Source organism: Brachyhypopomus gauderio, chromosome 10, assembly GCF_052324685.1.
Source record: "Brachyhypopomus gauderio isolate BG-103 chromosome 10, BGAUD_0.2, whole genome shotgun sequence".
Lineage (NCBI taxonomy): Eukaryota > Metazoa > Chordata > Actinopteri > Gymnotiformes > Hypopomidae > Brachyhypopomus > Brachyhypopomus gauderio.
Genome location: NC_135220.1, coordinates 13,567,764 through 13,590,422, shown reverse-complemented (window position 1 = coordinate 13,590,422; position 22,659 = coordinate 13,567,764). Strand labels below are relative to the sequence as shown.

Below are 22,659 nucleotides of genomic sequence, written 5' to 3'. Positions count from 1 at the left end.
ATCCCTCCACCTTCTCCTCTCACGCTTAATCGGTGAGATCCCATTGTCCACTGTCTGGAGGAGGAGGTGGAGGTGGACGGGTCTGTAGGAAGAGGTGGAGGTGTCTGGTGGAGGAGGTGGAGGTGTCTGGAGGAAGAGGTGGACGTGTCTGGAGGAGGAGGTGGAGGTGTCTGGTGGTGGAGGTGTCTGGAGGAGGAGGTGGAGTTATCTGGTGGAGGAGGTGGAGGTGGACATGTCTGTAGGAAGAGGTGGAGGTGTCTGGGGAGGAGGTGGAGGTGTCTGGGGGAGAGGTGGAGGTGTCTGGTGGAGGTATCTGGTGGAGGAGGTGGAGGTGTCTGGAGGAAGAGGTGGAGGTGTCTGGGGGAAGAGGGGGAGGTGTCTGGAGGAAGAGGTGGAGGTGTCTGGGGGAAGAGGTGGAGGTGTCTGGGGAGGAGGTGGAGGTGTCTGGGGGAGAGGTGGAGGTGTCTGGTGGAGGAGGTGGAGGTATCTGGTGGAGGTGTCTGGAGGAAGAGGTGGAGGTGTCTGGGGGTAGAGGTGGAGGTGTCCGCTCGTGTTGACCGGAGTTTCCGTTCTAGGTGTGGCAGGCAGGTGACTCACCTCAGCCCTGAGATTTGGATCTAGCTGAGCAGCTCACGTGTATCACATACATGACATACGGGACAGAAATGAGTCCAGGAAAAACACAATTAAGATCATTCAAATGCTCAAAAACAAGTTTAAAGAATTTCGGATCCAGACAAAATGGTGAACCTGGTACGACCATGCACAGGATAGCTGTCATTCAAGTCTAACTTTAAACAACTGTACTGAACTGAATCTTCATTTCAGTACTGTGTCATACACATACAGCACTCTGAATACATGCTGAGAATGTCCAGGGTCCGTGAGTTCTACACTGTCTTTAAAGTGAAGCCATTAGGTGTAACCTGGGAAATCTGTCAGTGAATTAGACATCCCTGTCAGTGCATGCTGGCCATGGATGTCCTCACTAATATTATAATACACATGTCACAGGTTTTTTGCTTTGCAAGACAGTACTAATCCATCACTGTTTCTAATTAATAAACCACACTTAAACATGTGGATCTGGTCACATTTTGCACTTGAGTGAACACCCTTCCAGTGGCCAGAACTGTGTGTTTCTTCGAGCAGCTTTGTCCCCTAACGACTGAATACAGAATAAATGATGTTGGACTGCAGCGGCAGGGCTGAGTGTATCAGCTGATCCCATTAGCGTAATGCACCAATCAGATGACACGTCTTGGCAGGTATTTTCAGTGTTGGGCAGACGCTCTTCTCCAGAGGATTACCTATTCATCAGAATGAAATACAGTGATCTCTATGGGCAAACACGCTGGATCTGCTGGTAACTTTTGATGTCTCTCTCTCTCTCTCTCTCACACACACACACACACACACACACACACACACACACACACACACACACCACCCCATAGACATGCAGTACAAACCAATCTCAGTACAAACCGTTGTTACCTTTTTCATATGTTAGAAGTATTACAGATACAGGATGAAATGCATATCTTTTTTATTTTGTCATCTATATACAATTATATATAAACTTGTAGGCACACATGATGCTTAACAGCAGTTTCATCAAAACAATGTTACTTTATATATTTGTTTTACAATTCTGGCATAACAAACAACCAGGCTTAGTTAACATCAGAATTGAATCGAAGCACTTTTCCTGCTGAAGGAACACATCTCACCAACTGTTGTTGGCACTAGGGTGACTGTAGATAGACAAGTTTTGAATATGGGTATCTGACCATCTACTGTGATTTCACTACTGAGAAGTCTCACTGTCATTCTTTTACGCTTTTTGTTACAACCATAGTAGACATTTCCGTCACAATGTAGCACTTAGATAAACAGCTTTACTTAACCGGACGCATTGGTAACGGTACTGATGTAAAGACAGCCAAAGCAGCAATATAAACTAGCTAAAAAGCCATTTTCTACCATTGTAGTTACAAGATCCATCATGCTAGAATATACAACATACAAGTTATATTTCTGAAAAAGATTGTAGTTGGTTATTCATATTAGATTATACCTGTATGGAAAACATACCTGTTTGCTTGTTAAGTAGAATTTAAGAAAATTCTTGAAGGGATTTACTGATTTTGCAGTAAATATAGCTGTCGTACTCATGCAATCCAATCATAACGTTTTATGTAAATATTACAAATTCTTGCCATTTTCATTGGACCAAGTTTCATTACCTGCCACAGTGTTCCACTCACAAAGGCAACATTTGAATTCTCTAAAACAACTCCAAAATACTACCATGCAAGGTTAGTTTCTCTATAAATATAGGATTAGCTCTGGAATATGCACTTCAAAGTACTGAATGATTTTTTTAAAGGTTTTGAAAGGAATCTTTGGAGATGACATTTTAAGCTAAATGTTTTGCCTTATGATATTTGTCATTTTCAGCTGCCAAGAGATGATTGTGTGTGCTGTGTATTAGTGGACCTCAGCATTACAGCATGCACACTGTTGACAGCATGTAATATAATCCTAGCAAAAGACCAATTTCTACTTGTGTTTTACATCTGTGTGATTCTGCTTCTGCCTCTGATATATCAGGCTGCAGTCTTGTATTCCAAACATCAGCTGTTTTCTGAATTACAGCTATAAGTACTGAAGTACTCTCAGTCACAACTAAAACCTTTGGCTTGGTACTGATAGATGTCCAAAACTTAAAATGATAATGGTGTTGACATATGGAAAACAAAAGACATGATGATCTGGCTATTGTTTATATAAAATATAACTTATATATATATATATATATATATATATATTCCTTATATCTAAGAATATTATTTCACAGTCAAAGGTATGGAATGTTACAAGCTGAGTCATTATCATATCATAATCAGTCATAACCATATCAAATTATATCATATCAAATGGCAAGGAAAAAACAAGAATAATCACATTGTTTTTCTTGATTTGGGATAAAGATGATCTCTTAGCTTTGCTTTGACTTGACTAGCCATGTGACTATTCATTAGCCACTAATGCACTATTTATTCAAAAAGATTTCTTAATGAAATGTAAACTTTCTACCACCAAAACTGTAATATCTGCAGAAGGGCCTTCAGTGGGATACTCTATCTGGCTCCGCACTTTGTATACCGATTTCAGTTTTATTATGACCAATTAAGCATCTTTCAAAATACATCACTGTGGCACTTCAACCTGAAGAAAATGCTCCCATATTACTCCCATATTGTGGTACATCTGGACGAGCAAATGATTCATATAGATATATAGTGTTTGAAATCTTACTCACGCTTTACCAATCTCAGGTCTTCGTTTCCTAATTATAGTTTCAACGTGGAGGATTCAGTGCTACCATTCAATGGATCCTTGCACGTTGAGGTTTCTGGTTATCTACACTTGCACTGTATTTAACATATGGAGGGAGGTTGCCAAGTCCCAAGCAATGATGTCAGCAATTAGGATCTAGGATCTGGTATGAACATGCAGTGAATAAAACGTGAGTCCTGTGAGCGTGGGGGAGCTAATTCAAAGCGTGACCGCGTAAAAGTGATGTTTCGTTGGAGAGCGGGTCTGGGAAGTGTTCTCTGTAAGTTGTCTGACCTGTCCTCGTCTTCACGGCCCACAGTTCGTTGGCAGTCTTCTCAGAGGAACGTGTTACGGTCAAGCGGCCTTGCGCTTTGCCAGACATAATCAAACGATGTCAGAGCGCCTGCTCCTCCGCCGCCTCACATGACCACGCACTTCCCCTTCAGCTTCTCGGCGCGTTTCTGCTGCTTGTTCTTTTTGCCGTCGATCTGGAGGCTGACAGTCCTGCGCTTCTCCAGGTTGAGCAGCTCCTGAAAGAGCTCCTTCACGTTGTGGTTGGTCTTGGCCGACGTCTCCATGAAGGCGCACTTCCACCTCTTGGACAAGGCCTCGCCGTCGCCGGCGTCCACCTCGCGCCCGCTGGTCTCGTCCATCTTGTTGCCCACGAGCATGATGGGAATGCTCTCCACGTCGCCTTTGATCTGACAGATCTGCTCGAAGATGGGCTTCAGCTCCTCCAGGGACTGCTTGCTGGTGACGGAGTAGACCAGGATGAAGGCGTGGCCCTTGGAGATGGAGAGACGCTGCATGGCGGGGAACTGGTGGCTGCCCGTCGTGTCTGTTATCTGCAGTGTGCAGATGCTCTTATCACAGCTGATCACTTGCCTGTACGTGTCCTCTATGGTGGGGATGTAGCTCTCGCGGAAGGTCCCCTTGACGAAGCGTAACACAAGGGAACTTTTGCCGACCCCCCCGGCCCCAAATACCACCACCCGGTAATCATTGCTCTGTTCTGGCATACTTCTATACGAAATCTTAGAAGCAGAGGGAACAAAAAAAGAAAAAGAAAGAGACAATGAAATAATATTCATAAAACAAACAAATAAATACACATTGCTATGTACTCATTTAAACACTGAACTTAATAGAAATAAAGAAATAAGTATTATTTCTATTGTATTATAATCAGATTTATAACTTTCTGCTTGAAAGTGTTTCCCATGTTTAATATGAAGGACCATCCGTTGTGGAATCAGTTTTTGGTTTAAAAAGCAAGTTTGATGGTTTGATCAGCTGTCGCTATTAAGCAAAACTCTGCTGTTACACCCGCTGAGAATATCTCCGTAAATCTCTGCTCAGTGGACAGTGCACACACACACACACACACACACACACACACACACACACACACACACACACACGTGCCTACCCATCAGCAAAATTTCCTTCCTGCGCAAAACTGCTATTTAACAAGGAGAACATATTCCACCGTACGCCAACCTAGGCGTGTAAATATAACCTATAAGCTGCATGGGCAATCTTTACTATATAGAAGAAAAATAATTATTATTTCGTATCCTGAAAGGGTTAGTTAGTTTGCTGTTCTGTTTCACCAACTGAGCAGAGGTTTCTCTGAAGAAAGCCGATCTATCCCCGAAATACTGGAACTGCAAAAGGAGCTCGTTGTTCAGGGCAGGCCAGCGTTTAATAAGAAGAGTTGTGGATATTGTTTCAGCAGAGCTCAGTTTCGTGTCATGTAGACAAGTACTGTAGGTAATGTAAGAGTGGCGAGGTTTGTTTCGTCGTATTGAACGGAACACGACTCGTTTTTTTTTTCGCAATGCACAGTGTTGTTGAAGCTATGATACTGCGCCGTTGGATGCAATCCGCTGCTGATGCAAGCAAGATGCAGAGAAGATGCAGGAGAGATTAAAGCTAAACACGTAGCTGTAAGTACATCGGTTACGCACTTCTGTTCTTTATTGCTTTATATTTCTTTCTTAAGAGTAACTCACGAACTGGCTTTTGAGACATAATGAACTCGATTAAACTGGCAGGGCGTATCCTGTAGTCATTATTCCACATATAATTAGAGCAAATAAAGCACTCACCTAAAATGCTGCCGAGGAGAAAACTTTAGGCTCCTGTTATCATATTGTACGGCGTAGATGAAATTATGGGATGGCTGGTGTCTTTCCGCATGTGAGGTTGCTCTTGCACTAAAAATCCATTCGGTAGCCGACTCCGATATTTAAAGGCACAGCTTCGTGGAGGAGATTCGCGTCTGCGTGTGTGTGTGTGTGTGTGTGTGTGTGTGTGTGTGTGTGTGTTCGCTCCTGGTGACGTAAGGTGGCATCTCAGGGCTTTGCTACACCCCCTTGTGCAGAAGAACCCCCCACGGCGAGGGCTGGTGCCGTGGATCAATCACCTGGCACCACTGCGGATATCTAAAGTAAATTCGTTTATCACAAACATTTATTATCATGGTTAATTAAAAAATCAACTCATGTGGAGTCGTTAAGAGATAAGAGATAAGTCGTGTATGTTTAGTCTATAATCAAAGTCGAAATTCCTGTTAATCTTGCAGGTTTATTAAGATCAACCAGTCTACATCCAATACATTTCATAAGGATAAAGAATCCAAGGGTTTTTCTTAAGGATATAAGCTATGATACTATGATAAGCTGTGATGCCAAGCAACACGTTTAACTTCGATATATAAACGACATATACACACATTTAACATTCACTGGTCGCCAAATTGTGCGAGATGTTTACACTTCTCATACTCTTTAGGGAAACTAAAGCATATTCTGGTTTTTGCTTCTATATCCTACCATAAGATGGATTGATTGTTGACATTCATGATTCTGATATTCTTATTAGTCTTTTTATTTATTTAGAATATATACCTCTAAAATACATTAATATATCTAAAGTAGCCCACTGTAATATTTCAAACAATTTAAAAAGCATTCAATCTAAAACTCAGTATGTGTACCTACACTTGTTCAAGTAAAGTTTGTTTAGTGTGATGAGCAGGGAGAAACGAAATGCAACTACATTTTTAGCTGTGTAATTTGCTTGCATGCTGGTATATGGTTATTTTTTTTCTTCCTCACTGCTCTGCCCCCTGGTGGTCATAGTTGCTATTTAAGACACTCGCACAGCGGGCTAAGGGGATAGTGGTATGCACCTGAAGAGATAAATGGGTAAAATCATTTCCGATGACTTCCGTTTCGCTAAAAATAGTTGTATGAGAACTTAGTCCCTTCGCGCTCCCAGAAGACAAAATGGTTTACCTCCAAAGAAATGTCATGAAAAGAAAAAACCTAAAGCATTTGAAGAGTTGCCACATATCTAGTTTAAGCAAGCGCACTGAGTTAAATGTCACACATCGGCAAAATGCTGTCAGATGGTTAAGAGATGAGAACTCATTCTCTGTAAAAATCAGCCATTACATACCTCAGCATTTGCAAAAATCATTATTATAAGATTATTATAATAATATATATAATATGATAATATAGCTATAATATCATAATATATATAATATAAAATTATAATATTATTATATTATCATAAGATCGACGTTGAAGCAATAATAACTGTTAGAGTTGATATTGGTGAATTTGCAGCTGAGTGAGCATATATATTCAATAATTTAAATAATCTATTTTCCTCTCCTCAGAAGGCATGTAAAGGAACATGGATGACTAAATAGCACAGATCTCGGTAACAAAGGAAGTAAACATTAGCCAGGTGTCTTAAATGAAAGCAGTGTGGCATAACTTGACTAACATCAGCAAACACCATGACTGGTTTCACCTCAGTGGTCCATGTCGCACAGATAGTGTTCACAGCATCACAGGACATGCACTGGCCGTGACCCTGTGCTTATCGTAATGTGCTCCACCGTTACATCAGCTGAAATACAATATGTTAATTGACCCTCTCAACATCACATTGTACATTGTATTTTACTTTTAATATATTTAATCTCATAATCAAACGCGCAGGCATGGTTAAGTTAATTGTTGGTTATTTGTGATTTAATTATTGTAGATATTATATCAAAGGTTTTTATTATTAATAGATTTTTCCTTCTCTACATTTGTTATTAGTTTACATTTATGTTCAGATATATGCATGTCAACATTGACCTGCTCAGCATTTACATGACTCATGAATTTGAGTCCATGTTTGCAGTAGCTGACGTGTACTGGCAGACATGTGTGCTGGTTTCTTGGAACAAAGAATTCAGAAAAGACATTTAGTGAATTTACCATCAGGCTTTACGAAGAAAAGAAATCATATGATATACTGATACAGAAGCACATGGTCATGAGATTCACAGCTCACAGCTTCTTCAGAAATCTCCTGTCAAGAGAAATGAAATAATGCTTGACATGAAGGGGAGACCTTCTGAGAAACACACTGTATATGAAACCTCTTGACACTACTCTTCTAACACTGTGGAAGGCATGTTGAATTTAAAAATCATATTGCTTTTCACATGGTCAATTTGCAAAATACTACAACTTTTGTTCTATCTGTAGACAGATAATAATTATTGACACATATTTATATTATGAGAATATAACATAAAATAATAGTGGAGGCCCAGGTTGGTACAGTTTGTGTATTGTGCTGAACCTGTAAACAAGGGTGTTTTAAGCTTAGAAAAGTTTTCAATTCAGAAATTCAGAAAAAAGTTGCAATTCAGAAAATTCTAGGGACTCTCATAGAGTGTGACTCACATATGTTAATTTTTCCAGTTGAACCAAGTGGCTCAGATACATGTACTTGTGTTAAAAGGGGAAGTCAGAATTTAGACTTAAAAAAACTGTCTGAAGGAAGTAGCTACAAGTTACTTAAAATGAGGAAGTTTAGCATCAGTTGTACTTAGACCTCAACTCTTTTTATATTTGTGGTAAGCCATTTTTTAATACAAAACAGCACATTTGTGTTCAGCTCTTGACGACCCCAGCATTCTTTGACGGTCCTTGCTGTGAAGATTCTCTTGTCGAGTGAGGGGTCTTAGCAGCGCTGTATCATTTGAGCTCTATCAAGTGAGATTTTGCCGTACCCTGTCTTGCGCAGAAATTTCGGACCCTTTCAACATGTTTGTAACAGTATAGCAGTGCAGGGTCTAGTAGAACATTCTTCGGACCAACTAAGGTAAGACATGTTTAACTCAGTAGTGCTAGCTATAGCTTAATGGTTACTATATAATTGTATATATAATGTGACATTATAGATAATTCTATTTTTAAAATAATATTTCCTAATGTGGCTAAGGCCTAAATCTATACCTCTAAAGGGATGGTGAATCAAAAATAATTAGCTGTTTCTTCCTTTTTGGTGGAACTACCAGTGTTTAAAAACATTACAATTAGAAAAAGAGACATTAATATATTTTTACATTTCTTTGACAATAATCTGTTATTAAGAAACACGGTGTGGGATTCTAATGAAAAAAGTGATTATACTGTAAATAGACATGTTGCTGACTTAAACGAAACATGTACTGATCTTTTAGAAAATAGCTTTTTTTATCAAATATAAAAAAGGTGAGCTTTATTCTTCATAGCATGTAGCTTGTATGTGTTGTGGGCTAAAATGTGTGATCTCTCATTAGATAGTCACTTTGAAGCAAACATTACAAAGTCTTGTTTGAGCAAATTTTTGCCGTTACCTAGCATTTTCATCTCCAAAATATTTAGAGAAAAGCAGCACTTCATTCAAATACCAGTGATGTGTCACAATGGGTCAGAAAACTATTGTATATTATTCTTCTGCTCCAGAGAAACACAATGAGAACAAATCTAGCATTTTGATGTAGGTGCTCATTTCTGGTATGCACTAATGTTTCATTCTTGCACTAATGTTTTATTCTTGCACTACTGTTTAATTCTTGCGGTGACCTCTAACCAGCCATGTCAGAAGCTTTTCTTCAAACATGTGCACAATTGTACTCTTAGCAAGTGAGATTCAGATGAACGTCTTGACACATCAGGCTGCTGGCCACTTTCTGTTGCACTTCCGTTTTATTAAAAAACTATTAGAGCATGAATAACCAACATTAAGAATGATAAGGGAAGATATTATTTATTTATGTGGATTTTAATTTTCACTTCATCAACAGGCCTTTGGCTTTCTTTCCGCCATACATTTAGAAGCCAAATGGCTTTGGTGTCTACATCACCATTCAGAAATGAGCAACATGCATGCAGTGCTGGGAAGAGGTCTTGGGCCATAAAAAAGATTGTGGGAGCTTTTTGCTGTGGTGTCATGGTCGATTCCTCTAAGCACGTGCTTTTCCCACACAGCCTCAGGTACACTGAGAGCGCTGTGCTGACTCACTGGGATCTGCTCTATCTGGACATCTTCATTATGTTTCGTTGTGTTTAACGTCATTATCCTGCAAAAGATGTTTAATGGTAATTAAAAATCTAAAAGTCAAACTTCTGTTCTTCGAGTGAAAAATTATACAATCAAAATCTTTAATTTGCATAAATATTAGTGTTTATTTAGTGTTTGTTTCTTTTTGTGCTATTCTGTATTATTAACAGCACAACAATATTAAATTAAAATTATTATTAATTTGTTTTTTAAATATTATTAAAATTAAATAACAAAAAAAGAAAGAAAAATGTAACACACCATCAACAAAATAAAACACAAACAATAAATAAAGAAATTAATAAACTGTAATAATAATGTTAAATATATATAATTTTTTAAAATATGTAATATATATTTTACACCCTTAAAGATGTCTTTCCTGTGTTTATTTCTTTGTATTTCATTTTTGACTATTTCATACGGGTTGCCATTACCAGACCTTTCATGCTTTGTGAGGCTGGCCTCCTTTCTCTGTCTGGAATCTTTTGTGGTCAGAGCTGCATGTCAGAAGGACTGCATGTCTACCTGGGCTTGTCTCTCTTTCTTTTCAAGTCACTGCACCGAGGTTTTGTCACAGCGTCAAAGGGGGGCTGTATTGAAATGGAAAAGGACAGCAGGATGTGCACCTTGATTTGGGTGTTAAATATACATATATGTATATAGTATTTTTGCTGTGCTTCAGGACTGACATTGCTGTTGCCAGTACTGTGATCTGTTGGAGACACTCCTGCATTTTGGGGGTCACAACCCCAAGTGACTCTATCAACGTTGCGACAACTGCAGTATTAACCTTCCACATTCTCTGTTTCTTCTCACAGTCCCTAGTATACTTACAAATCATTTCTCTTCTGCCATGTGGGACTATCAGACATATATTAGCAGTGCTGTATTCTGCTTCTTGTCCACTCTCATAGTGTCGTGTCGGTTTGTCTACTATTGTCTGGATATGGAGAATTTGTTGTTGTTTGTGTGGACATGTTTGGGGTGTCCCACTTCATATGATCCTCGCCCCTTGGTTGTTTTGCTCAGTGTATGCTCTCCCTACCAGCATGTTGAATCCTGTATGAGGCACTGGCTTGTCTATAAATTCACCTCCAGGTTGTAACTCTCTAAGTCTTGAAGCTCTTTAAGTGTGGAAACTTGCGTGACTTACAGCCTTGACATATTATAACGAGTGAGCCAGCCTTGAGTCTTCAGTTCTGCTCTCCACATCAGCTATATGTTTAAGAGGTTTAAGAAAAATATGAGTGTGGATATTTAAAGTGTGAGCAAGTTCTACACACTAACAGATCCATCTTGTTTTGTGACTATGAAATCAGAGATTGCTGTGTCTAGAACCCCCTTTTTGGAAAAATCCAAAAATTTAATCATAAAACAAGATATTTTATAGAGTTAAATGATTGATTCCTCTTCTTTTCCTCCTCTGATGGTAACAGGCACGGTGGTAACAGGCACGGTGGTAACAGGCACGGTGGTAACAGGTGTGATGGTAACAGGCGTGATGGTAACAGGCGTGATGGTAACAGGCGTGATGGTGACAGGCACGATGGTGACAGGCATGGTGGTAACAGGCATGGTGGTAACAGGCATGATGGTAACAGGCGTGATGGTAACAGGCGTGATGGTAACAGGCGTGGTGGTGACAGGCACGATGGTGACAGGCACGGTGGTAACAGGCACGGTGGTAACAGGCATGATGGTGACAGGCGTGATGGTGACAGGCATGATGGTAACAGGCATGATGGTGACAGGCGTGGTGGTAACAGGCACGATGGTGACAGGCGTGATGGTGACAGGCGTGGTGGTAACAGGCACGATGGTGACAAGCGTGATGGTGACAGGCGCGATGGTGACAGGCGTGGTGGTAACAGGCGTGGTGGTGACAGGCGTGATGGTGACAGGCACGATGGTGACAGGCATGGTGGTAACAGGCATGATGGTAACAGGCGTGATGGTAACAGGCGTGATGGTAACAGGCGTGGTGGTGACAGGCACGATGGTGACAGGCACGGTGGTAACAGGCACGGTGGTAACAGGCATGATGGTGACAGGCGTGATGGTGACAGGCGTGATGGTGACAGGCGTGATGGTAACAGGCATGATGGTGACAGGCATGGTGGTAACAGACGTGATGGTGACAGGTACAGTGGTAACAGGCATGATGGTGACAGGCGTGGTGGTAACAGGCACAAGGGTGACAGGTGCGGTGGTGACAGGCACGATGGTAACAGGCACGATGGTGACAGGCGTGGTGGTAACAGGCACGATGGTGACAGGCGTGGTGCTAACAGGCATGATGGTGACAGGCGCGGTGGTAACAGGCGTGATGGTGACAGGCATGATGGTGACAGGCGTGATGGTGACAGGTGCGATGGTGACAGGCGTGGTGGTAACAGGCACGATGGTGACAGGCGTGATGGTGACAGGCGTGGTGGTAACAGGCACGATGGTGACAAGCGTGATGGTGACAGGCGCGATGGTGACAGGCGTGGTGGTAACAGGCACGATGGTGACAGGCGTGGTGGTAACAGGCGTGGTGGTGACAGGCGTGATGGTGACAGGCGCAATGGTGACAGGCGTGGTGGTAACAGGCACGATGATAACAGGCACGATGGTGACAGGCGTGGTGGTAACAGGCACGATGGTGACACGCGTGATGATGACAGGCATGATAGTAACAGGCGTGGTGGTAACAGATGTGTCGGTAGTACTCATTTTTGCTTCTGATTATATAACATACACTGTTAGTGGAACTGAACAACCCACATAAGTGATTGCATATCATGCAGTGTATCATATTTTGGAGCTCTTAGAGTGGCATGTTGGCTTTTCACAGTGCTGTGTGGGCAGTGGTTGGAAAAGAAGAAATGCATTACTGATGGAATTGATATCTGTGATGAAGCTCGTCACTTAGCATGGTTAAATGGTTGCTCATCACAGTCACAGGCTCTTTGGTCTGGTGGTCAAAGTACCTAATTACCTACTTTTGGCCCTGGGCTGAAGCCCTGGTTGGGTGACTGCTCACAGCCTTCATCACACCATCACCACTTCACTCTTCTTTAAATAAAAAAAAACAGTTGCTGTACAGTTGCTTAAATCCACAACTTGTCATCCACAACATACGAGTGATTGCACCTCACTATATATTTAGAATGTCTGAACCTCATTATAGATTCAGAGTAAACGATCCTGCCTATATTTAAAAAGAATTTAAGACTATAAATTCATTTTTAAAAGACCCAAATCTTTGTTCTCTCTCTCTTTCATGGGACAGTAGCGAGTAGAATTCCTCTAGGGCAGTCGAAGCTGGCCGAGCCAACATGTCGGACGAGGTGCAGGGCCTGTCGTTCTTTTTCGGCAACATCACTCGAGAGGAGGCGGAGGACTATCTGAAGCAGGGGGGTATGGGCGACGGCCTCTACCTGCTCCGGCAAAGCCGCAACTACCTGGGAGGCTTCGCCCTGTCGGTGGCGTACGCTCGCCAGTGCTACCACTATACCATAGAGAAGGAGATTAACGACACGTACGCCATAGCGGGCGGCAAGTCGCACCGCACGCCGGTGGCCGTGATCGACTACCACTCGCAGGAGTCGGACGGGCTCGTCTGCCTCCTGAAGAAGCCCTTCCCCCGGCCGCGCGGGGTGCAGCCCAAGGTGGGTGCGTTTGAGGACGTGAAGGAGGATCTCATCAAGCTGTATGTCAAACAGATCTGGAAACTGCAGGTACGTAAAGGCTGAATTATACTTTCTCGAATGGCCGTAGCGCGCGACTCCGCACACCTCGCGCGAACCTGCGCGAGCGGCGGAGGCGTTAAACTTGGCGCGTCACATTCTTTGCAGTGTTCTCCGAAACGATATGTGGTAGTATAAAGAAACACCCCTCAAAAACAGGGGAAGGAACATTTACCTGACGAATTTTAAGTTTTTTTGTGTTCCAGGTTCGAAAAGTGCTGGAATTTAGGCTAAAGTGCTTGAAATTGTAACTTAGTTTCACAACAAATAACTGTCTGACTGAACAGTTCATGGTGCAGGAAAGAGTGTGATGAATTGCCAGGAATATGACATGCTGTGACTTTCCTTTTTTTTTTTTTACAGTATTTCTCACGCTTAAAATTGCTGACTAAAAGAGTTTGTGCCCTTGCAAGTAAGCTAAGGATTCTGTTTCGATCAGGGCGCCGCGTTAGAGCAGGCTATCATCAGCCAGAGACCTCAGCTGGAAAAGCTGATCGCCACCACAGCACACGAGAAGATGCCCTGGTTCCACGGCACCATCACGCGTGACGACTCAGAGCCGCGCCTGCTCAGTCCCCCGCACACCAACGGCAAGTTTCTGTAAGTACCCTCGCAGTAAACAGGTCCCGCCCCTGGCAACCAGGCCCCGCCTCCGGCATTCAGGTCCCGCCCCTGGCGTGCAGTCGGCGTTCACAGCTACTGCACCCAAATAAACTTCTCCCTCGGTACAATGTGTTGAACTTGAACTTGAACTTGATGTACTTGATGATGCACATGATGGAAGATATCTGAACTATAGGCTTAGAAGAGAGGATTAACAAATATTTTTACATTTTACAATTTAATTGGTAGTTGGGATAGTACATATATTTACTAATAAATTCCAGATTAGTGATGATAGATCACAGACTAGTGATGACCACTGATCATTAGTGACAGACCATCAAATTATGGTCTGTGAGTAATAGCAGATTCAAGAAAGATGATATCAGAGATTTTGAATGTTTGTTAAAAAATTGTGTGCAACATATAGGTTATTATTCCAGTAATCATGAAGTTGCAGAGGTCTGTCCAGAGAACTTGTTACTTGTCAGCTTCTATGAACGCCTGAAGTCCTTTTAATAGCATACACAGTCTCTCTTTCGGTCTCTCACACACACACACACACACACACACACCCACACACACTCGCGTGTGTTCACAGAGAGACACAGTGGTTTCCGTTGTAACACTGTTGCACAGGACTTCCTGAAATGACCAAAGAAGCAGTTAGTGGATGTGTGTGTATGTTTGACGTGTGTATTTATGTGGGTGCATGACACAGAAAGTGAGTGAGACTGGGTGTAGTGTTCATGCCACATTCATCTCACGTCACTTCAACCTATAGAAACACTGAAGATGTCTGTGCTGGGCAGACAATGAAATGCTGCAATTTCATTAATTTTCTCTTTTTGTTTTCATTGTCGAAAGTTGAATTTGTATAACCACAGTACATAAATGTGTCTATATTGTATAGTACTAGTTATAGTACTAGTTATAGTACTACAGTACTACTGTTTAGTTCTATAGTACTAATTGTATGATTCCATTTATTGTTATCTCCATTCAGTCTCATGCAATCTGGTGCATGTTTTTATAAAACACCTCCAGTCTGACTTTTGAATTTTTTTCTATTTCAGGTAGTTTATCTTAATGCTTTCCTTCTTTGGCTAACTGAATATAAATTGTGCTAACTGAATTATAATTTCTTTCATGCTATAGCGATTGGAAATGCAAGCCTTCATATTGACCTGTATGATAGATGGAAATATATATATTCCCACACTACAGCATATTGCATATATATATATATATATATATATATATATATATATATATATATATATATATATATATATATATATATATATATATATATATATATATATATATATGCAATATGCTGTAGTGCCACCTAGTGGTAGGCCTTGGCCAGAATAATGCTGTGGTCACCTGCTACTTCGATCAAAATTTTAAAAGTATACAGTATAAATGGTGAAAGGCGTCCTCATACATTGTCTCTTTAAAGTCATCTTCGTCCGAACCGTTAACAGAATTCGGCAGCGAGACGCCAACGGTTCGTTCGCCCTGTGTCTCCTGCACAACGGGCAGGTCATGCACTATCGCATAGACAAGGACAAAACCGGCAAGCTCTCTATTCCTGATGGGAAGAAGTTCGACACACTCTGGCAGGTAGAGGACCCTTCCTGCTTATGTCCAGATGGTTGATTTATACCCAATACATTTAATGAATCTAATTAAAAGAAGATGTAATAACTTAAAGTATCAATTATTCAATTATTTTGGTCTGTGTAAATACATAAATGTATGTTTATTTTGAGGTAAATGTGCATTCTTGTTGGTTGTAGATTTAAGACTAATTCAAGGTTATTTCTTTAGCCCAGTATGACGTAGCACGTTTGTGTTTGGATTTCAGCAGTTAAAGATGCATATTGACTTGTTCATACGGATCTCTCTCTGTAGCTGGTAGATCACTACTCATACAAAGCTGACGGCCTGCTCAGGGTGTTGACTGATCCATGTCCACGAATGGAGGGTAGCAATATTTCCTCTAAAGATGGATGGATGGATGGATGGATGGATGGATGGATGGATAGATGGATGGATGGATGGATGGATGGATGGATGGATGGATGGATGGATGGATGGATGGATGGGCGGGCTGGGGTTAATGCATTACAGATACCTAGTACAACAGAAATTATTGATGAACACCTGTGTGACTATAAATAATCCCAATATTTGTTGTTATGTTCGTTGTGCCCAGGCCGCCCCACTCTTCCCTCAAATCACCCAGTGACGGTGAGTGTTGCTCTCCAGTCATAAACAAATAAAAATGTGCAGACCATAAATTTGATTAGGCGGAGTAATTGTGTTCTGATTAACACATTGCAAAATGCCACACTGTTTAACAATAATCACAGCTTCCCAATAATCACACTCACTTCCTCTTCATTCTCTCTTCATTCAAACAGCCAAACTGAAAAACAGTAAATGTTTGTTGCGGGCACATTTTAATCTCTGATGCACACATTACTGGTTTTGCACATAGTCAAGAACGGATATGAACAGTTTATTTTATGCACACACCATCTGCTGTAAACATTCCTCTGCACCAAAATATTGACACACAATAATAGTTCAGGGAAACTAATATTCCAGGGAGACAGTGCCTGCAGTTTAGAGCACCTCACCATGAGACGTCACGTGTTCAACAGCTTTTATGTTGTCAATGATAAACTGTGCTGTGTTGTTATTTAATCATGATTGGAAAAAAATTAATTAATCCCATTAATCTTGAGGCTTTGGGCAGATTCCATATATACAGGCCTGCTAAAGCGCACTGCATGGTTTGATCTCACTTGTTTTCCATTAACGTGATGACAACAATGTGAATGCATGAAACAGTGCCTATGGTTCACAGTTATAAGTGTTGCAGTGTAGGGATCAACACAATAACGCTATCCTCTCTAAAACTGTGGTTTCTAGCGGGGTGCAACAGGTGGAATTCTCTCCAGAATCAAATCCTACACCTTCCCCAAACCAGGCCAAAGAAAGGTGCCGTTGTGTCAGCCTTTGCTCTCCGCCCCTGCTCTCATCCACCACTGCATGTGGTTATGCTGCTCAGCCTCTTTCTCATTTCTCCACCTGCCCCCCACCTCCACCCACCTCCACCCACACCATCCACCTGTCCCGCAGTGAGCCCGCCACCCACTGCTACTCATTATCTTGTGTTTTGGTGCACAAACATCAGTCTCGAAACTGAAAAAGCTCCCAGTTTTTGCAGTACGTGTCTTAGTTAATTATTTTTGTGTACCAATTCATGAAATAGAGACATACATTAATGAGCCTTAGAAGACATGTATTTCATAATGTGGACAGGCTTATTAACAATTATATTGTATGGACATCATGCATGAATTGTGAGCTTTGCAGTTTTGAATCTTATTAATCATTTGAAGGCTTTGATTTGATTGCTCTATTCCACTGACATAGTCATCTCATAAAGGGGATTTTCCCATTGTGATACAGTCCTCAAAACAGACCCAGTTAGGAACATAAACCTCTGCTGTATATGATATGCATGGCACCAATATGATTAAAGTGACATTTGGTTCAGAAATCACTAGAAAGATCCATTTACATCATTTAACTTTCAGTAACTCTGAATGTTGTCTTATACTAAGAAGAGAGCAAAAATTGAAAGCAAAATTAAGTCCATGCAAGTCCACATGGGACAGTACCACAATGCTGCCACCTAGTGGTCACTTGAAAGGTTTCCCAGTTTTTATCTGAGTCTATAAAAAAATCCCCAAATCAACAACAATGCAAACAGTGCAGATTAGTTTATTTATAAAGGAAGATTCTCAAAATAAAAACAAATGTGTATGTTCTAGATCTGTATGTAGATTAGTATTATCAGTTAGCAAACAGAACATCTACTAAACACTGGCCTACATTCTTGATGGCTGCATAACATTAACTCTTTAACCTTTTTAAAACTTGTGTGAGGAGTTTATCTTGTGGCTTTTTGTTTGTTTGTTTGACTTATTTTTGGACTGAGATTCTCCTCTCATTTATGGTCCTTCACCAGGATTTTCTAAAGTCAAGCAGTGAGATTTTAAAAGGCAAAGGAAACACGCAAGCAAAAAATACATATATTTTTTTGCACTGGTTTAAAGAAAGTATGAAGGTGCTGATGCAAGGGGCCATGAAGGAGACTGGGAACCAGCATGTGGTGGTGTGCGGTACTGATGCGGTACTGGTGCACCACCTGGCCTCATGCCACAGTTTGTGCAGCTCTGTGTGTCTTTACTGTGCCAACCTTTTGCTTGTCTTTTGTGCTGACAGTTCAAACTATCCATCCCAAGTACCCATGCAAGTTCCCAAGCTGCCAGCACCAACCCATATGCCACGAGGACCCATGCAAGTTCCCACGGTGCCAGCAGCAAACCAAATGGCATACAGTCCGACACAGGTCCGACACGGTTTCGTTTCAGATAGCGGGTCATATCTTTATCTCTTGGCAACAGCCAATCACTGAGCTCCGTAATCTCTGCTTCTTGCTTGGTGTCTTTGGCGGGATGCAGAAGCCATGCCCATGGACACGGAGGTGTACGAGAGTCCGTACGCTGACCCAGATGAGCTGCGCTCCACAACGGTGGATCGGAAGAACTTGATCCTGGAGGACGGAGAGCTGGGATCAGGAAACTTCGGAACTGTGCTCAAGGGCATCTATAAGATGAGGAAGTGAGTGTGCCTCAGTGCACCCTGCACATATTTTGAAGTTCCTTTTTGACGTTCTGGTTTCACTCAGTTGAGGACGAGATTCAAACCCATGGTCAGCCGTGGCGAACAGTTTCACGTTATATATTTTAAAGCCATCAGATGTATAAAATATTGCAGGCAAGCAATCATTTTGGTTTTGGGCCATGAAGTAATGCAGAAATGAACCTGAAGTTTATTACTCCACACTTCATTATCTAGCTCCCCATCCTGAGGTGTTTCAGTAATAGTAGCCAGTGTCCTTGACGGTATGTGTGCATGTGTGTGCGCTGTAGAAACCAGAAGCAGGTGGCGGTGAAGATCTTGAAGAACGACGACAACAACGTAGACTTGAAGGATGAGATGTTGCGTGAAGCTCAGGTCATGCAGCAGCTGGACAACCCCTACATCGTACGAATGATCGGCATCTGCGAGACGGAGAACCTGATGCTGGTCATGGAGTTGGCTGAGCTGGGGCCCCTGCACAAGTTCCTGCAGAAGAACAGGTTCAGCTTTCCTCCTCTGCAGCTCCAGAACCCCAATCCCACACCATCACCCCCCAAACAGACCACATGCTACTATGGGGCTTACTGTGTTACATGGGACAAAACCCATCTACAAAGGTCCATGTTTGAGAATGTAGGACAAGCTCTGTGCGAGGGTTATATTCCTAGAGCTATTATGTTTCTACAAATGCCTGCATATTAACATTATTTAGGGTTCTTTCACTCAGACCTTTGATATGGTTTCATTTTATTGTGAACTCTTCATTTCCATAATGCAAAAGAATACTGCTGGAGGCTTTTTGATAACTAAATGGAATATAAAATTAGTTATTAGCAATGCTATCAGGTGTCAGGTACAGACTGTACAGTTTGTTTACCAAACGACTAACGCAATCGAGTCATTTATTTGATTTTTTTTTTGCACAGGCACATAAGTTTGAAGAACATCACAGAGCTCGTGCATCAGGTCTCGATGGGGATGAAGTACCTTGAAGAGCACAACTTCGTCCATAGGGACTTGGCCGCCAGGAACGTGCTCTTGGTCACTCAGCACTATGCAAAGATCAGCGACTTTGGCCTGTCGAAAGCCCTCACTGAGGATGAGAACTATTACAAGGTAGAGCTCATCACAGTAGAGGTGCCAGTGGAACCAGCTCATATTTTGGCAAACTAAAATGTCTGAAAACAATTCAAAATACATTTTTATATATTGTATTGAACCATCTAAAATGGCATCCTTGGAATAAACACCGCCCGTCAAACTTTTAGTCATCCACGCTATAGCTTTGAATTAAAGCCTACAATATGTTTTTTTCTGTGGCATCTGGACATACATTTACACCATGTGAGATATTACGACACTGTAGGTGTTGAAATACTTTTTGCTGAGGTGTGAGACTAGAACCTGCTAAACCACGTGTTGCCGTCTCTGTCTCCATCTAGTCCGAAAAATACGGTAAGTGGCCGGTGAAGTGGTATGCCCCCGAGTGCATGAACTTCCTGAAATTCTCCTGCAAGAGTGATGTGTGGAGTTTCGGGGTCCTGATGTGGGAGGCGTTCTCATATGGACAGAAGCCATACAAGGTACGTAGTTCCCTGCCCTGTCGGCCTGAGCTTTCCTCTGAACAGAAGCCTTGAATTTCACGTGACTGAGTAATGTAGGCAAAGATAAGCAATAAAGTCCAATATGTTAGCATCCCAAGATTCACCTTCGAGTCAAGATAACAATGTCTCTTTTTACAATTACTACAATCCCAATATTCTGATTAATTTATAAAAAAAATGCAAGATACTCTATTTCCTAGCCTTTGAACTCCTGATTTAGTGCACAGAATTGCCTTTGAATTGGATCTTGCATATGAGAGCATGGAGACAGTGTTTTGAGTCGTGAGGTTTAAAGTTGCCCACGTTTGGCCTCTCAGCCGGGGTCTGAGTCTGGGCTTCTGTTGTGTTTCCGTGCTGAACAGGGTATGAAGGGTAACGAGGTCATTCAGATGATTGAGAAAGGGAGCAGGATGGAATCACCGCCCAACTGCCCACCCGAGATATATGACCTCATGAGGAAATGCTGGACATACAAGTGAGTGACCCAGAATGCACCTGTGCACATCACAATCCAGGGTGTGCCTAGCTTTGTACCAATTTTTGAATGTTATCTTCAGAAACACTGTTCTTTGTTCATGATCTGTACATGTGCTCTAGTATACGTCAAGCTTACACTTATGAATTGCTTTATTCTTTTGTTGAACTGCTTATAAGTCAAGATCATTTTGTTTTAAAATTAAGCTAAACATTAAGTTCCTGTCCCGTTGTGTGGTGTACAGGCCAGAAGAGAGGCCTGGCTTCTTGATCGTGGAGCACAAGCTGAGAGACTACTATTATGACATTGCTCATTGACCACTGGATGCTCCGCCCACTACAAGAAGAGGCAGGATGTATGAAAAGCAACACAGTATGAGCTGTTTGGACATGGAGGCTGAATGAGTCCAGAATGTAGACCAAGTTATCCTATAATGTAGCTTACAGGTGAAAGGTCTGTTAGTGTTGACATATTAGGAGAGAGAAAATGATTTTAAGAGAAGAAAGACTGAAATGTTTCTTTTTTGTCATTATTTAATGCAAGTTTGTTCAAAATGTTTTCAAGGTTTTGAGCAGTGACCACATGGCTTGGCAATTTTCCTATAGCATATTTCCTGTAGCACATTACATTTCCTATAGATTATTATTAGGAATACCAGTTTTTGTTGTATAATTTTTCTACATTTATACTGATACTTAGCAATATGATGCAGTACAATGTACTTACCAAATCTGAAAATGTTTGTCACTTTTAGTCATAGCATAGCAAGCGGAAACAAGGATGAGAGATTAACTCCATGTTTACAGCAGCCTGTGTTGAAAAGATGAAAGACATTTCAGCTGCAAAATGTGTAACTGTCCACACCTAGAATGAATGGAAACCCCTCCCCTCGTATTCAAACGCAAAGTTCAAACGCAAAGCTACAGTATTTGCTTGGAGTTGTCGTCAGCGCTGACTAAAGTACCATCTTATTCCATCTTGATGAGTGATACATAGATGCTCCCGTTCAGAAGCAGTCCAGGTGTCTCTGGCTTGCCCACAGAGCATTCCTCTTCATCGTCCTCTTCATTCATGTGACGTTTAGCAGATTTTAGGGTTAGAAATGTACTCTGTTTCACAGTTTTTTGTCTGTAAGGTTTTATGTTTAGACACTCATGAACATTGCCATTCAGTGCTTATTTCAAGGCCTTTAGTAACTTGACCTGCCTGGTTGAAGTTACCATCTGAGCTTCCCCATTCCACTGAGCGTGAACTGAAACAAAAACACACGATACGTCTTCCTACTTTGGAACCCTTGGCTGTTCTGGCTGTTTAGGCTGTTCAGGCTGTTCGGGCTGTTCGGACGGCTTGACGCGCCGGGCCCTCCCAGTCGTCTTCCTGACACACAGCCACATTTACACTGGGATGCATTTAACTGGTCTATGCACAAACAGTTCATTGATGATAATAAATCCACAAACTATTTCAAATCTTCATTTGTTTGTTGTAATTTCCTTAAATGTGTAGAAATGTGACACAATACATGCACAAATATAAAATGCAGGTACCTGAGCTATGATATTGGAGACCTAGTAAAACACTGGACAGCAGAGAGGCCTGAATATATGTAAAAAGTGTCATTTACAGTGCATCTGCTACTGCAGGCAGCTCCTGTAGTATCTGTGCCTCCTTGCTCACTTTAACGTTTTCTGCCCTCGTGGAGCAGTTTTCAGTTGTGCCACTAGATGGCAGTAGTGATCCATTTTGTGCTAGAGTAGGGCGTGGT

The 22,659-nt window shown here is 41.7% G+C and overlaps 2 protein-coding genes across 5 annotated transcripts; one reads left to right on the top strand and one right to left on the bottom strand.

Annotated features, from left to right (window-relative positions):
• Positions 1 to 2,823: 2,823 nt before the first annotated feature.
• Positions 2,824 to 5,661, bottom strand: diras2 (DIRAS family GTPase 2). Its single transcript, XM_077019647.1, has 2 exons — positions 5,457 to 5,661; positions 2,824 to 4,379 (listed from the first exon to the last, which is right to left on the bottom strand). The coding sequence occupies exon 2, from the start codon at positions 4,362 to 4,364 to the stop codon at positions 3,765 to 3,767; it is 600 nt and encodes a 199-aa protein (XP_076875762.1). The 5' UTR covers positions 4,365 to 4,379; positions 5,457 to 5,661; the 3' UTR covers positions 2,824 to 3,764.
• syk (spleen tyrosine kinase) lies at positions 4,850 to 22,367 on the top strand. 4 transcript variants are annotated; one of them, XM_077019644.1, is made up of 14 exons: positions 4,850 to 5,294; positions 13,028 to 13,475; positions 13,924 to 14,084; positions 15,578 to 15,716; positions 16,008 to 16,080; positions 16,312 to 16,346; positions 17,034 to 17,102; positions 18,396 to 18,522; positions 18,635 to 18,794; positions 19,106 to 19,315; positions 19,742 to 19,931; positions 20,258 to 20,398; positions 20,782 to 20,894; positions 21,139 to 22,367. In XM_077019644.1, exons 2-14 carry the CDS (start codon positions 13,074 to 13,076, stop codon positions 21,209 to 21,211), a joined length of 1,893 nt encoding a protein of 630 aa, XP_076875759.1. In that variant the 5' UTR covers positions 4,850 to 5,294; positions 13,028 to 13,073; the 3' UTR covers positions 21,212 to 22,367. The 4 variants fall into 4 exon arrangements, with proteins under 4 accessions (XP_076875759.1, XP_076875758.1, XP_076875757.1 ...); XM_077019643.1 differs by lacking the exon at positions 4,850 to 5,294 and adding an exon at positions 8,214 to 8,526 and having other exon boundaries at positions 13,031 to 13,475; XM_077019642.1 differs by lacking the exon at positions 4,850 to 5,294 and adding an exon at positions 8,214 to 8,526.
• The last annotated feature ends 292 nt before the right edge of the window (positions 22,368 to 22,659 follow it).

Excerpts from the sequence above, each read along its gene's own strand:
- diras2 (XM_077019647.1), bottom strand. The coding sequence starts at position 4,364 with ATGCCAGAACAGAGCAATGATTACCGGGTGGTGGTATTTGGGGCCGGG.
- syk (XM_077019644.1), top strand. The coding sequence starts at position 13,074 with ATGTCGGACGAGGTGCAGGGCCTGTCGTTCTTTTTCGGCAACATCACT. Across the intron at positions 15,717-16,007 it reads AGTTCGACACACTCTGGCAG|CTGGTAGATCACTACTCATA; the intron begins GTAGAGGACCCT and ends CTCTCTCTGTAG. Across the intron at positions 18,523-18,634 it reads TGGCATACAGTCCGACACAG|AAGCCATGCCCATGGACACG; the intron begins GTCCGACACGGT and ends GGCGGGATGCAG.